Source organism: Eleginops maclovinus, chromosome 24, assembly GCF_036324505.1.
Source record: "Eleginops maclovinus isolate JMC-PN-2008 ecotype Puerto Natales chromosome 24, JC_Emac_rtc_rv5, whole genome shotgun sequence".
In the NCBI taxonomy this organism is placed as follows: domain Eukaryota; kingdom Metazoa; phylum Chordata; class Actinopteri; order Perciformes; family Eleginopidae; genus Eleginops; species Eleginops maclovinus.
The window spans coordinates 10,294,343-10,310,115 of record NC_086372.1 but is presented as its reverse complement, the minus strand read 5'-3'; the positions used below and the strand labels follow the sequence as shown (position 1 = coordinate 10,310,115).

General features: G+C 44.5%; 1 protein-coding gene and 1 long non-coding RNA gene across 2 annotated transcripts; both read right to left on the bottom strand.

Moving 5' to 3' along the window:
• Window positions 1–169: 169 nt before the first annotated feature.
• LOC134860744 (DDRGK domain-containing protein 1-like) lies at window positions 170–3,456 on the bottom strand. The gene is made up of 8 exons (XM_063877530.1): window positions 3,223–3,456; window positions 2,387–2,536; window positions 2,008–2,132; window positions 1,639–1,740; window positions 1,439–1,561; window positions 1,326–1,364; window positions 1,140–1,245; window positions 170–545 (listed from the first exon to the last, which is right to left on the bottom strand). Exons 1-8 carry the CDS (start codon window positions 3,308–3,310, stop codon window positions 385–387), a joined length of 894 nt encoding a protein of 297 aa, XP_063733600.1. The 5' UTR covers window positions 3,311–3,456; the 3' UTR covers window positions 170–384.
• Window positions 3,457–6,548: 3,092 nt separating this feature from the next.
• On the bottom strand, window positions 6,549–8,856 carry LOC134860819 (uncharacterized). Its single transcript, XR_010165319.1, has 3 exons — window positions 8,736–8,856; window positions 7,388–7,517; window positions 6,549–6,731 (listed from the first exon to the last, which is right to left on the bottom strand). It is a non-coding gene; the product is annotated as an uncharacterized LOC134860819 (long non-coding RNA).
• Window positions 8,857–15,773: the final 6,917 nt, after the last annotated feature.

Genomic DNA, 15,773 nt, shown 5'->3' with positions numbered 1-15,773 from the left:
TCTTTGTCTCTGTATGCGCCCCACTTGGATAACCCTGATGGAATTAAATATGAAGCTGTGTGGACCTCTCCAAGAGTGTTACCTTTGTTGCACAAAAATAATAGCGTCAAATAATGATCGCAGTAATCAAGACAGAGAGGTCTGACAAATGAGACCAACTGTTTCTCCGTTTTCACGTTGATAGGTTTCTTTATTTTGTGAATGTTCATTTTTGGGTGGGTCAAACAAGTCCTGGTCTGTATGAGACGGACACCTGCTGAGCAGTGATGTCACTCCAGCAAAACAGACTACAAAGCCCATAGCAGAGGAACAGTCTGATATGATGAGCGTTCTTCAGCCTCCTCATGAAGCCTGGTCCAGATTTCCTGCAGCAGTGTGAGGCCCTCAGGCGCTGCTGCGGCCCTCAGGCGTCAGGTTGATGAGGGAGTTGCTGGCCAGAGCCAGCTCTGTGATGGACACTCTGCCCCTCTGTCTCATGAACTGAGCCACTGAGTCCAGCTCGTCTGGAGTGATGGAGATGAACTTCCCTCGGTCATCGATCACTCCTTCAGAAACAGAACACAGTATGTCACGTTACAGAGGAGACCGTGTGAACAAAGATCCCTTCAATGTGTGCTGCAGCATTCACATACATTATACGTGGACCCATTAACCCTTGAATGGTTTCTGTATCCTGGGAGATACCATCATTTGACAGGCTGTGAATAACAGGTGTAATAATGAAGAAATATTAGTGTAATATGGATGTAATGGGGTATTCATGTGTAGTGTAGGTGTAATGTAACAAATAGAAATCGACGTATTTAAAATGGTAAACTAAAGTACTTATATGCGAATGCCCTGTATGGTTGGATAAAACAACAGGAAAGCAGTGAGAATGAAATGCTGCTAAACAGACAAAAGGACTCAAATATGGAAAGAAAGAGGACTCAACATTGTTAGTCTAAGAGCAATGTCACCACGATGTAATATGGGGGTAATGTGGGTGACAGTGAGAAAGGGTCCAATAACAGAGTAATATTAGTGTAATAAGGGTTTAGTGTAGAGGAAAGCAATCCCTTCATTTCCCAGAATATTTATATGCGATTGGAGAGGCAATGAAGAAAAAGCTCCTGTTTCTACGGTAGGTTCAGACTGACCTGTCAGGGAGCCTTGAGCCAGAAGGTCCTGCAGTCTGCAGATGGCATCCTGTGTCCTCATCCCAAAATGAGAGGCCAGGTCCTCCAGGAGAACCACCTTGGAGCTCTGCAGGAGAGGACACACTGTTAACCCCTTCACCACAGAAAACACTAGCAGCTGTGTTGGGAAAAGTCCGCAGCGCTCACCTCGATGTACTGGATGAAGTCTTGCAGCAGATTCCGAGACTGAGTAAAGACAGGGGTTTGTTTAGAACAGAGAACCAGAACCTGAAAAGGATCAGAGTCCAGCAGTGTCTCACCTGGTCCTCACTGAGCTGCTCCTCCTCCCCCTGCTCTTCCACGGTGAAGGAGGCTTTGAGTTTTAAGTACTCCTCCTCATCTCGTTTTTCCTGCTCCTCTTTAGCCCGCTGCTCTTCTTCCTCCTACATAGCAGCAACACAGAGTCATGATCTGTTCGTATTTACACACGGGGGAGGGGGTAAGAGGACTGCTTGTGGACCTGTTTGTGCTCCAGCTGCCGCTCTCTCTCGTCCTCCTGACGCCGCTCCTGCTCTCTGAGCTCCTGCATCTTCTTCCTCTCTTCCCTCTCCTCCAGCTCCATCTGAACACACAAACACAGGATGACAACGCTGCACAGCAAACACTGGAACCTCTGCTGCTGATCCCAGGACAGTTTACAGCGACGTTTGAAGGCCTCTGAGGCTGTACCTAATCTCTTGCTGCTGTCCTGAGTATATTTGAGCCGGACAGCTTTTGAAATAAGTCCTTATTTTAAATCAGTTTTTTATGGCTATATTTTTGTTAGGGCTATTTTATTTTCTGTTATTCACTACAATAACCGGCTAGAAGTTGCAGTAGGAGCCCCCACCTCTCTCTGGGCCTTCTTGGCCTGCTTCTCCTCCAGCTTCTTCTGCTTCTTGGCTCCAACTTTTGCAGTGTACTGGAGGTTCTGCTGCTCTTCTTCTTCCTCCTCTTCCGCCACAAGTTCCTCCTCTGGAATCAAAAGCAGTGGTGTTACATGTTTGATTAAATCCCACTTAATATGCATCACAAGACTTGCATCCGATGGGAACTCCTTATTTTACTCTTGAAATCATCAACCCGCACGTTTTGATCAGTATTTCTGTAGTTTTCCCTGACTGGAAACCTTTTATACATGTCCTGCTCACCATCCCTCCAACTAAGGCGAGAAACCTCCTGACACACACGTCCAAAACACTGCTTTTAAAGCAATCAAATGAGTTTACCATTTTCTACGTCCTCTCTCTGTGGTCGTCTGTTAGCCATCGAGGAGGCTAGATTCCTCCTTCTGCGGGGCATACCGGCCCCTCGCTCCTCTGCGACCCGTGGCCGGGGCCCCGCTGCCCGGACGACATCCCTCTGCTGTTCCTCATCAGCTGAGAGGGTACACAACACACGTCAAAGCACTGTCCCTCGGCACCCATCACATGTTAACACTGAGTATTTAACATTTCTAAGAGATGAACAGAACATGGCATTAGTCAAAACCCCAAGACTGGGCCGTGGAAGGAGACCGGTGCATACCTGTCTTAATCAGTCATGTGCTGTATTGAACTACATTTACTCAAGTACTGTATTAAGTATGATTATGGGGTACTTGTACTTCCATTTTATTCTACTCTACTACATTTAGGCAGCCAATATTGTACTTTTTACTCGTCTGCATGTATTTAACAAAACAAGTTACTAGTTACTTTACACATTCAGATAAACAACTCAAACATAAACCATGCTATAGAATTAGAGGTTAAGATACCCAGCAGCAGTACATAGCGTTATTCAATTAGCTCCACGTTAACCAGCTGTGACGCACTGAGCACTTTCATTTCCGGTACGTTTATTGTTGTTCGCTTCAGCTGGCCCTCTGCGGCCTCCGTACGTAATGTCGGAGGGACAGCTGTGAGCTGACGTCGCCAAAGAACACATGTGACTGCAGACAGCGGGAGAGCTTTAGAGTTTGTTTCCTCGATATTAAATTGTGAATAGTCATGGTGAACGAAAAGGTGAAGCAACACTTTGTTTAGCACCACAGTTAGCGCTCAGTGTGTTAGCTAACCCCTACCTTCCTGTGTGCTCCCTCGCAGCTTCACCGCGAACACAATCAGCACAATGAGGATGGCAGCAGCTATCAGGTACACCGCTACATCCATCGCTGCTCTACTGAGACTAATATATATTACTATTATATACACATTTATTCCACTGCAGCTCAAAAGTGTTGCTGAGGCATGTAGCTGTTGTTCTTCTTCGTCTTCTTCTTCGTCTTCTTCTTCTGTTGTTTTAATGGCGGTTGGCAGCTTTTAGGTGCCTTCACCGCCCCCTAATGGAGTGGATTGTGGATCAGCACGCATCACCTTCACAGTCTGTGTATAACTCTAAATATATAACCCCTGTGCTTTTTAAAAACCTAAATACTGCCCTGGATGCTACATCCCCTGAACTCCGTCGCTGTGTATTTATATTTAAATCTGCTTGGTTTCTGTGCAGGGTTTCCTTCAGTAATAAACAATCTTGCTGGTATTTGTGTCTGTTTCGTCATTGCCACAATATTCACATTTGCCTGATTGTTTTTTCATTAGGAATGATGTGCTTTTTAGCCCTGTGTGACCAAATCTCAATCTGGAAATGATGTCCTTGTCGTTTTTACATCAAATCTGTTCTACTTAAAATCCACTTGTTCATGTTTTTTCTCCATAAATGTGTCCCCTCTGTGTTAAGAGGCTCTGAAAGTCACCTGGATCTCCTCCTAGAGCACCATTGTGTTTGTTTTTTTAAACCAATCACTTCTCAGAGGGGCGTGGCCAGCAGCAGCTCATTAGCATTTAAAGCTGCAGACACAGAATCAGCTCTTCTGGAACAGGGCTGAAACAGAGGGGGTTATGGGACAATGATCTGTTGGTGTTTCAGCTATCAGAGACAGGTTCTGAATATATCTGAGACCTGGAATATATTGTTGAAAAAGAGTAAAATAGGGGAGCTGTAAGTGCTATACGACTTCATATTATGCCACCTTTGCAAATCTGAGACCTAATTCAGCCAGCTGTTCATTCTGTTCCCTCGTTACATGCAGTGCAGTGGGACACTCACTAGGAGGCAGACATGCAGCACCTCCCCTGCTCACAGGCTAACACACTCTCTCTCTCTCATGCACACACATAATCCATCAGGGGGAAGGTCATGCTCACACCAATAAATCACACCTGAAATAGCATCCACTGACTACTGCATAGTGAAGACACAATATGTAGTAAAGCAAATACTACAGAAGTGCACACAGGAAGGAAGACGTGGTGGAAAAACTCTGGACATATGTGGCAGAACACATTCATTCAGGGCTGTGCGTCATAAACACAACTCTGATGTGATGAAGCTTTACAGACTGCGCAAAATAATGTGACGTGATCCAGATGAAGCAGGTATTAACTATATTTCTGCGACCATCAATTACATAACATTTGATTCCACACTGAACCTCTCTTTGATAACAGTCACGTATCATTTTAAAGAATGATGGAACAACATGAAGTTCATGTGTGAAAGCCTTATTAGAAGGGGCTGAATGAAGCTAAATGTGTCATGAGCTCATCATCACGCAGCACGCCTGAATGTGGGATAGAAAGCAGTGCTTGAGTTGTTCTCCACATGTGCAGCAGGAGCTGAAAGAATGTCCCGGTCAGCAGTTTTCAAAGAACAGCAGTAAGAACAGAAGAGAAGAGAGCAAATGAAAGTGAGGACGAGCTAATCGCTTAATCCCTCTCTCTCCCCCTGGAGAACGGGGGAGAACGGGCTCCACTGGGTGTGACGGTACTTTTCCGTCAATGGTGACATCTGGAGGACACAACCTCCTTCTGGAGAACCACTGCACGGAGACACTGGGTGTGTGTGTTCTGTCCTCTGAGTAGAAATGTTTTGGTGCTACTAATAACATTTTTTGGCCAGTGTGTGTGTGTGTGTGTGTGTGTGTGTGTGTGTGTGTGTGTGTGTGTGTGTGTGTGTGTGTGTGTGTGTGTGTTCAGGATCTCACCCCAGTCACAGTGTGCCTCAGCAGATTAGTGTATGAAGAGAAACTGTGTGTTTTATTCTGACTTTTTCCTACTTCCGGCCCCCCAGCACACCTCTGCTCTGCATAGTGTTTCACTGTGAGTTGTATGTGTGTATGCGCTCCCACATAAGCAGATAATACAAATGAAATGCAGCCACTGAACCCATTGTCATGACACTCCGCCTGTCAGCAGCTAATTTATGGTATGCAAAGAATGAATGTGAGGCTGAGACGGTCTAAAGTTGAAGGTGAGCCCTGGAAGGACACTGCACTTGCCGCAGTCCTCATTTCCTGGTTTACGGCTCAGGTGATCTACTGGGGGCGGAGTTACTGCAGCTCCTCATGTGGGACCGCCCTGCAGAGTAAGGCTGCATCACACCGTAGAGAAGTAGTTATGGGAACATGTCTGATGTAGCCGTTTCAGTTCTCCAGAGGTCAGTCTGACCTCAGCGGCACGTGAGGAGCACAGGGTGAATTTCAGCAGACTCTGCAGGTGTAGTGCTGGGAATGTAGCCATGCAGAAAGAGGAAGTAGTAATAAGGAGGGGGCTGGGCAGAGAGGCAGAGAGACAGGAAGAAGGGCAAGGTGACTCATGCGCAGGCACAGGAAATGTTTGCATCACACATAATTAGGATGAACAGCTCACAGGATTATGTATTCCCTGGACACAAAATGAAACACTGAGGAAGTTACATATTGTAGCTCCTCATGATGTGATCTGTGTAACTGTTAACAGATAACAGATATCCCTAGGGACTTTGGTTTATAGTGGGAATAAAGGGGGGGCAAGAAGGTAGCGGTGTGGGCATGCGCAAAGCCAGCATAACTAAGTTCCATGTCAGGGACTCATGGTGGAGATCAGGAGCCTGAGGAGGGCAGCATGGTGAACACAAATGTGCTAAAACATGCAAATGAAGAAATATGTTCACAAACATTTCCCCACGCCATTAATGCTTATCTTAAAAGAGAAGCATAATGAAACGCTGCAATAATCCTCCCTGTCTCTCAGAAGACTTAGTGATTTTGTTACCGGGACATGGACTGAAGTGCGGCAATGAGGAAAGAGAACAGGAGAGGAACAGAGCACAGGTAGACATACTTACCGAACTGCCAAATATGGTGTGGCTCCATCACAGTTTGGAGTAGTTATACACCGATCTGCTGAATGAGAACATCTTTGAGATTCATATGTCATAGTCACAATCATTTGGCCAATTAATGAGTTCTTCAAAACGTCCGGCAGTTTTCCAAGTCGGAGAAACACAGCGTTTGCATCTCATTCAATCCATTCATTCGGGTTGTTTGGACCTGTGTAGTAGTGACATGCTTGAGTGTGTTTGTACTACCAGGTGAGTAGAAAGGTGAAGGGCAGGCTGGGGGTGGGGGGGGCTGTCCTCCTGTTTGTTGACACTATGTGCAACAGATCTGTGATCCGGAACGATGACTTCTCTGTCGTCACAATAGGAGCTGATGAGCCCGCTCTCTCCCCTCTGCTGCACATCTCCTCTGTTGGTTAAACAGATTGAGTCCTGTGCGGTACACAGGTTGGGGAGTAATGGATTACATGTAGAAAGTAGATTACTGTTTTACTCGCAGGATGTATTAATGGTAGACCTGAACTTTCATTTAAGCTTATTTCATTCTTCTTTCTTTTTAAACTGTCTGCTTTTAATTCATAAATCCAACTCTTTGTTGTAAGTTCTACTATTCTGCAGGTCTATCCTACATTTAAGAGGACACATGTTCTTATCTAACGTCTACTTTTTCTGTTGTCTTATACGACACTGAAGTAGTACCCTTCTTATTGATCTTTAGTTCTGTAGATGTGGAGGTAATCCAAAAGTAACGGAAGGTAATCAGATTAAATAGCTTTTATATTATGATTAGGGTACTGATGAGTAACAGTAACAGAATATCAAGTAGCCCTCCCAACTCTGACGGCACGCTGTCTGATTCAGGAAGTGACTCAAAGTCTATTTCAGGCTCTTATCATTAGAACTTTGGTCTCGCTGCCTTCAAATAAAACATAACACTGTTTTTGTTGTAAACAATAGTGTGTATTGTATGGTAATTACTAGAGGCGTCCTGATTTACAGCCTAATATTCCCTGATAAACCCGTCCTCTGAGGCTCTGTTAATGGTTGTGTGTTTTGTACGGCTGCAGGGTGTGTTGTGTATCTTTCACCTTGGGCTTCTTCAAGGACATCATGGCTTCAGTTTTAGTCACACTGCTTCCTTTGTCTCTCCTTTCAGAGAAACAGTCACTTCTACCTTTCAACAGGTGTTCATATGAGGTCACTGCAGACTCCACTCTGCTGTACATGACACAGAGAGGAAACACAGCAATGACACAAAGTCAAGGTTAAAGCTCATAATGCTCCCGCCAGGTCATACGCAACAGGGCTTTCCTAAACACCGTCAATAGTCAAAGTCAAGAGAAGTCGGGATTCTCTCAAGTATCATTTACACAAACGACTTTTGAATACACCCATTGTGTAGAAGTGAAGTGGTCAATGTTCCAGCTGTTATCGTGCAACCTCTGTCTTATCATTAATAGCAATATGGGATGTCTCACCGAGGAGTCACCCTGTAATTGATATTATCCTATACAAATCAGAAGATAAATGCAGACCCTGCAGCTATACATTACAATAGCATATCACATTGAGATCATTTAGCACTGTTAGTGATCCACTGTTCAGTTTTATTCAAATCGTTTTAGCACAACTACCTTTCCCATGCTCAACCGACTGGAGCCAGTTTTTAAAAATCAAACCTTTTGGTGATATGTTTTGCACACATTCTACTCAGAAAGCTCTCTGTAAAAATGTTGATAACCTTGAAAATCTCCACCAGAAATATGCCAAGAGAGATTTTAAAATAAATATTGAATAAATGGGGCCTTTCTTTGTGCAGTGTTGCCTCAGAAATCGGGGTCTAACAGACTGTACAGTACAGCCACAATTGAGTTAGGTACAATGCCTTTTGCAACTGCAATTTTGAGAGAAAAGTATTCAAATGAACAGGCAGAGAGTGAAGACACAGCTTGAACACGGCAAAAGGGACAAGGTTTTTGTAGATTCTGAGTCACTGAATCCACATGTTAGGGGTGAAAAAAGATGCTATAACTGCAACCCTGACTGTGGTTTGAACTGCAGACACACATAAAGGCTTTCCTCTTCACCCAGAAATCCACAGGTTTAAAGACCTTTGTTGTTTGACTGTGAAGTGTTAAATAGCTTCCATTCAGACAGCCAGACCTAACTCTGTAGAACAGGTTATCTCCGTGGCTCAAATATTAACCCTCACATGAATTATTGGAGGGAAGGAGTACTAAACTTTGTACTGGGTTAAGCAGCAGCTAAATGGGAGTGAGATGTGGATTAATTTGTAACCAGTGCACGGTTTCGCAAGAGCATATATTCCAGCAGAGCGCCAGGAAGTGCGATCTGCATCAAACAGGTTCAGAGTGTGCTGACAGCTAAGACAAGAGGCAGAAACAATGAAAGCTTAATGGGTTAGGTGTTCCTTACCGAGCGGACACCGGCAGCTGCTCGTATGCACCTTCTGCTTGTGGTAGATAACATCTAGCTGGTGTAAAAAATGTGTAGGAGGTTTTAAGGTTTATTCTATAGGCACATTCACATTGCACACACTTTCCTTCCAATGCTACATTCCCCTCACTGCCATTATCCCTACACGTATTCCCAAGTATTGATGACAGTGAAGTTGGTCAACGTCAGCTGCCCTATCGATTTCCCACCTTCACTCTGTCGTGACATCATGGCCTGCCTACGGGGGATAGGGTAACAAAGAAAAACATTCACCTGAGAGTGTATCAGCAACAGAGCGACACAAATGCAGGTGAATCAGTCATTCGAAAAGAGATCACACATAAGAAATAGCTCCTATGTTATGTTGCTGTTTCTTTGGAGTGTCTAATCATCAATACAGGAATTCCAGGAACAGACCCAAGTCTTCTCATAATACTTTTGGCACTCTGCCTACTGAACATGTGCTTTTCTATTGGAACAGCACACACATATATGTGCCGTATGTCTTCAAACTTTCTTACTTTTTTTTCTACTTTTCAGATCGGACGACAAACGGATGAAGAGCTGGTGGCATCCACCCCCACAGTGACTGGTCTTCAGGGATCTGGGAGGGTAAGGATAGGTACCAAAGTTAGTAAAGACCAGTGGAACTCATTGGGGGAGGTAAGTGCATACAGCAGGTTAGCAAAGGGGCTGAAGTCTCTCAAAAAAAGTCCAGAGAAGTTAAAAATGCCAGGGAAACAAACTCATTGAAGCACTGATCTATCGGGATGATGCTCTTCCCGGGAAGATGAACCCCCCAGGAATGGGACACCTAACCTAAGTAGAAGGGTGGAATATTACACTGTGGAGGGGCCATGAGTTGCACCTCTTTAGTACAAAGCACCACTGTAGTGTACCAAACGTCCGGAGAATGTTCTGCATTGTTGATGTCTATTTTCAACGGTGGGTTAATCTACTGCTGATCATCAACGCGTTCTGAATTCTCAAAAGTAAACTCGTCAATTATAAACTGTGACGTGTGTGGGAGAACCATTTAAAGAAACAACAAATCCTTCTTACACATTAACCAGTGCCTTTGAGAGAGGACATTTAAACTTTCCATAATGATCCTCTGTCAATTATTGACCTCTGGGCTTTTATGGTGTGGCCTTGGGTTGTGACTTCAGACGTTCTATGCGGCACATTTAAAGCAGAGCAGTCTTTACGATTCCCTGTGTTCCTTTGTTTACCTTTATAGACTTGGAGGAATATAATACCAGCACCAGTGCTGTGCTGTCTGTTCCATTAACCCCCAGTCTGAACTCAAACTACACACAACAAATACAGATGTATTCTCCTTTTGACTTCTCTGTCAAACCTTCCTCCACCTCCACTAGCTAGCTCGCAGAGGCTAGCTATTTATCTAACAAGCTGGCTAGTGAACACTATATATATACACTATACTGTATCCCTCTCTATATTTCTCCATCCATCCATCCATCCATCCATCCATCCATCCATCCATCCATCCATCCATCCATCCATCCATCCATCCATCTCTTTCTCTCTCTCTCTCTCTCTCTCTCTCTCTATCCATCTCTCTCTCTCTCTACCCCTCTCTTTCTCTCTCTCTCTCTATCCATCCCTCTCTCTCTCTCTCTACCCCTCTCTTTCTCTCTCTCTCTCTATCCATCCCTCTCTCTCTCTCTCTACCCCTCTCTCTCTCTCTCTCTCCATCCCTCTCTCTCTCTCTCTACCCCTCTCTTTCTCTCTCTCTCTCTATCCATCCCTCTCTCTCTCTCTCTACCCCTCTCTCTCTCTCTCTATCCATCCCTCTCTCTCTCTCTCTCTACCCCTCTCTTTCTCTCTCTCTCTCTATCCATCCATCTCTCTCTCTCTCTCTCTATCCATCCCTCTCTCTCTCTCTACCCCTCTCTTTCTCTCTCTCTCTCTATCCATCCCTCTCTCTCTCTCTCTACCCCTCTCTCTCTCTCTCTATCCATCCATCCCTCTCTTTCTCTCTGTTATCCTGTGAAAGTACTTCAGATGTTGCCCTTTTTTGCTGTTTCCTGAACGGGCACTTCTCAGAGTGTGACCCTAGTTTTCGGTAGTTGGGTTAAATGCATTATACTGAGGCGTCTCTTTTAGCAGGTTTAATTTTTGTCGATGTCACAAAAGTCGTATCCCCATTCCTTCTATTCAAGCTGAATAACCAGCACAGCAGTGAACCAGGTTCTGTCCCCCGCTTAACACACCTATATCCTGCAACACATAGTTGCTGCTGCAGCATTTCTGTCAGTGTTTCCCCTATAAACAGCTGCACAGAACACCGCCAAGGTCAGGAGCTTTGACAGTGGAGACAGGTAGAAATGTCAGAAGCTCCAATCCTCCCCTCCTCACACACACGATGTAGAGAATATGTTTGTATAAGCATGCTCACATAACTCACATGTTTTGTGGAAGCAAAAGTGATCGGTGTCAGCCAACAGGAAATACAACTCTGAGATTAATATGTAATTAACCTCCTCGACCCTGTCACTAAGCGGTTGGTCCGTTTTTAGAACGTATTATGCAGTCTAGTGGAGGTTGAAGTTTCCAGCGGTCCATGTCAGGCTGAAACTATGAGGAATAAACGCACAGGATTCATGAACATGTCCAAGACTGAAGCCTAAAAACTCATTGTGTCTTGGTATTGAATATTTCACTCAGTTTAAGCATTAGTACAAGCAATACATAATTAATATTATCATTGATTACCTTAACCGCTGCAAAATAATCCCTGAGGGGGATAAACAGTAGTAATTCTGCAGACATGAACGGTCCCTCAGAATGACCTCTACTGACTTTGGAAGCTCTGGCTTTCCTTTGGTGCCTGCCACCACCCGCTAACACACTACAGTAGAATGGTAAACATTATATCATTCAAGCTACAGATCCGTGTGAAGCATCTCCAATGACTCATGTTGTGGGAAATGTGCTTGTTTGCTGTGTAGAAATAAAGATATCCAATGTGTCCCTAACCATTACCCTATGTAAATAATGGAGAAGTGCTCTGCTTCCTGTTCAGCGTAGCACCTCTGGGAAGTTTGTCTAATTTCAACAAGTATTAAACATGTGTTTGAAACTAGATGTTATAGCTGAACATGTAGTTGTTCCTGCTACATCAGTGCTATTTTCAACTCTAAGTGCAAATCAGGAGTCAGTTAGCAGGGCCTCCAAGGGGAAATGACTGTTTTCACTCAGGTGTGTACACACATTACACACACATAGTTGATACACATGAACACAAGCAGTAGTGGAGAGGGTTGGGCGCCAGATGACATTTTTGGTGTCACTATCACCTTGCATCTGACGAGCGTGTGCCGTATAGCCTGCCTACGGTGCTGCGGGACCTGCATTCTGATTGGCTGAGGAACTTCTGTGTGGCTAAGGAACTCGTTTCCGGTTAATCTGTCTTGAACTGGGTTACATGTGTGCGCAAAAGGACATTCAAAACTGCCCATGTTACCATCTACGTATGTGTATTGATATGTATTATTTGACTCTAATTAGCTGCCACAAAACCTAATTATTTAAGTGTTTGGATCCATGTTCTAAGAAGAAGAAGAAGAAGAAGAGCATTGCTCTTTGCTTAGTGTAATGTCCTCAGACAGGGTGATTATGAGTTTCATCAGTGTGACCCCCCCCCCCCTCTCCCCATCAATCACAATACCAATTAGAGTCAGCGTGGGTGGAAGCGTTGCAGAAAGCTGATCAGATATAGAAACTTGCATTAATGCGACCTGAACAAGCTTCAAACAGGAAGACTTACTTTCACCTTGAGTGCAGCCACCCCCCCCCCCCACACCCTAAACAGTACACATGTTTGTTGTGTCCACACGCTGACAAAAGGGAGCAGTTGTCTAGGCGTGGCTGATGTCAGAGAGCAGGCGGTATCATTAGAGAAATTGGCAGGCTTTATCTCACTGGCTGCTCACACTTTGACTCTGATGGTTACCTTCACATGAGCTCCAGCGTATAAACAAAGGAAATGAGCATTGTAGCCGGGCAAATTATGACCAATTTCGGATTAGGACAAGTATAGAGTAGAAGAATGGTTCTCAGCAATTATTTGAGCTTGCTGTGTCACGCAGCAGATGATATGTGGGATTCACTCTGACTTCTAGAAGGTTTAACAGTGAGATCTTACAGCAATAAATACAATAAACTACATTAACCTGCTACTGAGCACTTTGGCAAATAATTATAGTATGCAGGCATATTTCCAAATAACTGCACCTGGGAGAATTTGAGTGAATAGAAAATATTCTATATGTGTGTTAGGAGAGATGGCACTTGAGTTACACATAGCAACATGACTGACGTTGCTCCCCTCGTCCTTGAGGGGATGATTTTAAGACCAAAACCCCCATGTGGCTAATCCTTACCCATCATGCTTTTGACATTTAAACAAATGCACTCAATTTAAGAACCCCAGATGGCAGCACATTGCGGAGCAATTTCACACATGCATGAACACACACATTACACACAGCCAGAGAAGAATGTGAAGGATGTGCATGCGTCTGTGTCGCCGGCATTAGGGTGCTTCAAGTTTTTCTCCATTTTCAAATTTCAGACTGTTTTCAAAATTAAAGGCAATTTCCTCCTCTCAGAGTGAAAGGCCTCTTATTTCTAGCTCAGATTGAAAACAGGGTCACCGTGTTGCCCCTGGCGCTGGAGGCAGAAATGCCCTTGGAGCCGGCTTTAGAGAGGGGTTATGGGCTGTAGAAGGCAGGATATATATACAGGTTTCAACTATGTGTATACTTGGCAATGCTGTGTAACTAGAGCTTATTATCCCTGTGGTGTGAGGGGGGAGGGGGGCTGTGAGGAGTCCACTGCACACAACAACACAGGACACCCACCAAGTGAAACTGGGAACAGATAGAGTACCAGTGAAGGCTACGAACCTCATCCTGTTGGTGCAGGGGATGAAATGATGTATTGTGTGTACCATAATGAGTGTTTTAGAGCAACCTGCTCTGCAGAATTGTAGGTTGGTGCACTGTAATCTGGAATTCTGCATGTGCTAACTTAGTGTAATTGTTGGCATGCAGTGATTCAACCCGAACGGTCACGCTGAATACTGTCTTTAGATGCACATGGACATCTACGAGGCTAGCTAATAATAATCAGGCTTTCAAAAACTTAGATTTTCAGTTTTCAGCTCAAAACACTTTTGTTGAGGTGACTTTGAGATAAGTGAGGAAGAACCACCATCTGAAACACACTTTGACTTCATTCCTAAATGATGTGGAGTTATTATGAGTTGAATCCTCAATGTTTAACTTCTCAAGGGACTTTTGTGGAAATGCACTTACTGACGGACATCCCAGGACAGCTCCGGCTTGTTGTTGCTGTGATGGATGCATGTCCTGAATATCTCCGGCTGGTGGCTTTGTGCTTATCTGCACTCACTATTCTCAACTAGTGGCTGACGGATCACTGGGATAGGGGTTGGCATAGAGGGGATGGGGGTTGGGACTGTGGTGGTTCAATGTTTCACTACTCTTTAAATGCATGATGGGGAGTGAATGATTCTAGGGAGCTTGATGAATATTTATTGTCTGAGAGCTGTTGAGTATATATGTCTTACAGAAACTCCTGACTGACACACAGATCCATCAGGCTGCTACGAATGGATCCCAGGAGCCCTGAGTCTTAAGTCTTTCATTCAGTGATGTGATATATTGGAATGTTTTTACATGTAACACTTGTCATAATACTATCTGCACACATACACTATTGGTTAATTGCTTAATGTTCTGTCTTGTTATAGGGATTTACCTTTGCATGTTTATATGCAGAGTTGGTGTAACGCGTTGCAAAAGTACCGGAGTCACAGTAATGTATTACTTTTAGCTGTAACGCAGTAAGCTCGGAGAAAAGAACAGAGAAAGACAGGAGTGCCCGCAGGCCAAAGCAACAGAAGGTCTCTCTCTCTGGGTCTGCTGCTTGAACCCCGAGACCTTCAGAGAGTCGTGGCAGAGTGTTGAAGATCTGCAGCCTCTGTCCTCTGTGGAATCTCCGGCTTTTAGAAAGCTTGTCAGCCAAATCCCCGCTAACACACCAATGACCAGGTGAGCTAACGCTGCATAGAGACTGGTTCCTATCCAGCAGGTTTCAGGCAGTGGCGTGTGGAGCATGCCCCCGGACCCCCCTAGAGGATGTGAAGTCCACCCTACTCCTCCTAAAACATGTCAACATGACTAAGACCAGGTAACATCACCTGGTTAACATGACTAATATATTGAAGACGCAACCAGCACAAAACACTATGGGGGTGTAGTGGCTTGCTCAGTGCAAAACTCCCCCCCACCTTAAAGAAAGAGGCCCCGAAAATGTTTTAGTGCTCGCATTACCACGCACACAGCTCCACCTCACCTCTGGGCTAAGCCCTAACACACTTGAAAACCTACCTGGAGCTACGCCCCAGGTCACAGGGCCGTGCAGAGGCTCCACTAACATGTTATCGATCACACACAGAGACGTCATGGTACCGGTATCACATATTATCCAGCCCACTGAAACGGAGCAGGAGTTTAACCTCTAGCTCTTTCCTGATGTTCAGCATGTACTGCCAGATAGAGAGCTTTAATTAATGAGCTGCAGTAAACTACATGTTAGCATTTAAAGCCAAACTTTAGAGGTTATTCTGGTGAGAGTGACTCAGAGTCACTCAGAGTAACTCAGAGTAGTGTAACGCATCACAGTTCAGAGACAGTGATGATGTAATGTACCTTATTACTTTCAGAAGACAGGAATCAGTAACATGTACTGGATTACATTCTGGAAGTAACTTGCCCAGCACTGTTTATATGTATTCATCCCAATGTAGTGAATACAAACATGTCTGTGGACCTGCAGACACACATCTATACGATGCATTGAGATCAGCTCTTCGTTGAGACCTTTAAAATCTCTGTAATTAGGGGCATTAATAGAATACAGGAAAACAGCTTTGAACCGAGACAGACATACAGTATCTGCAAA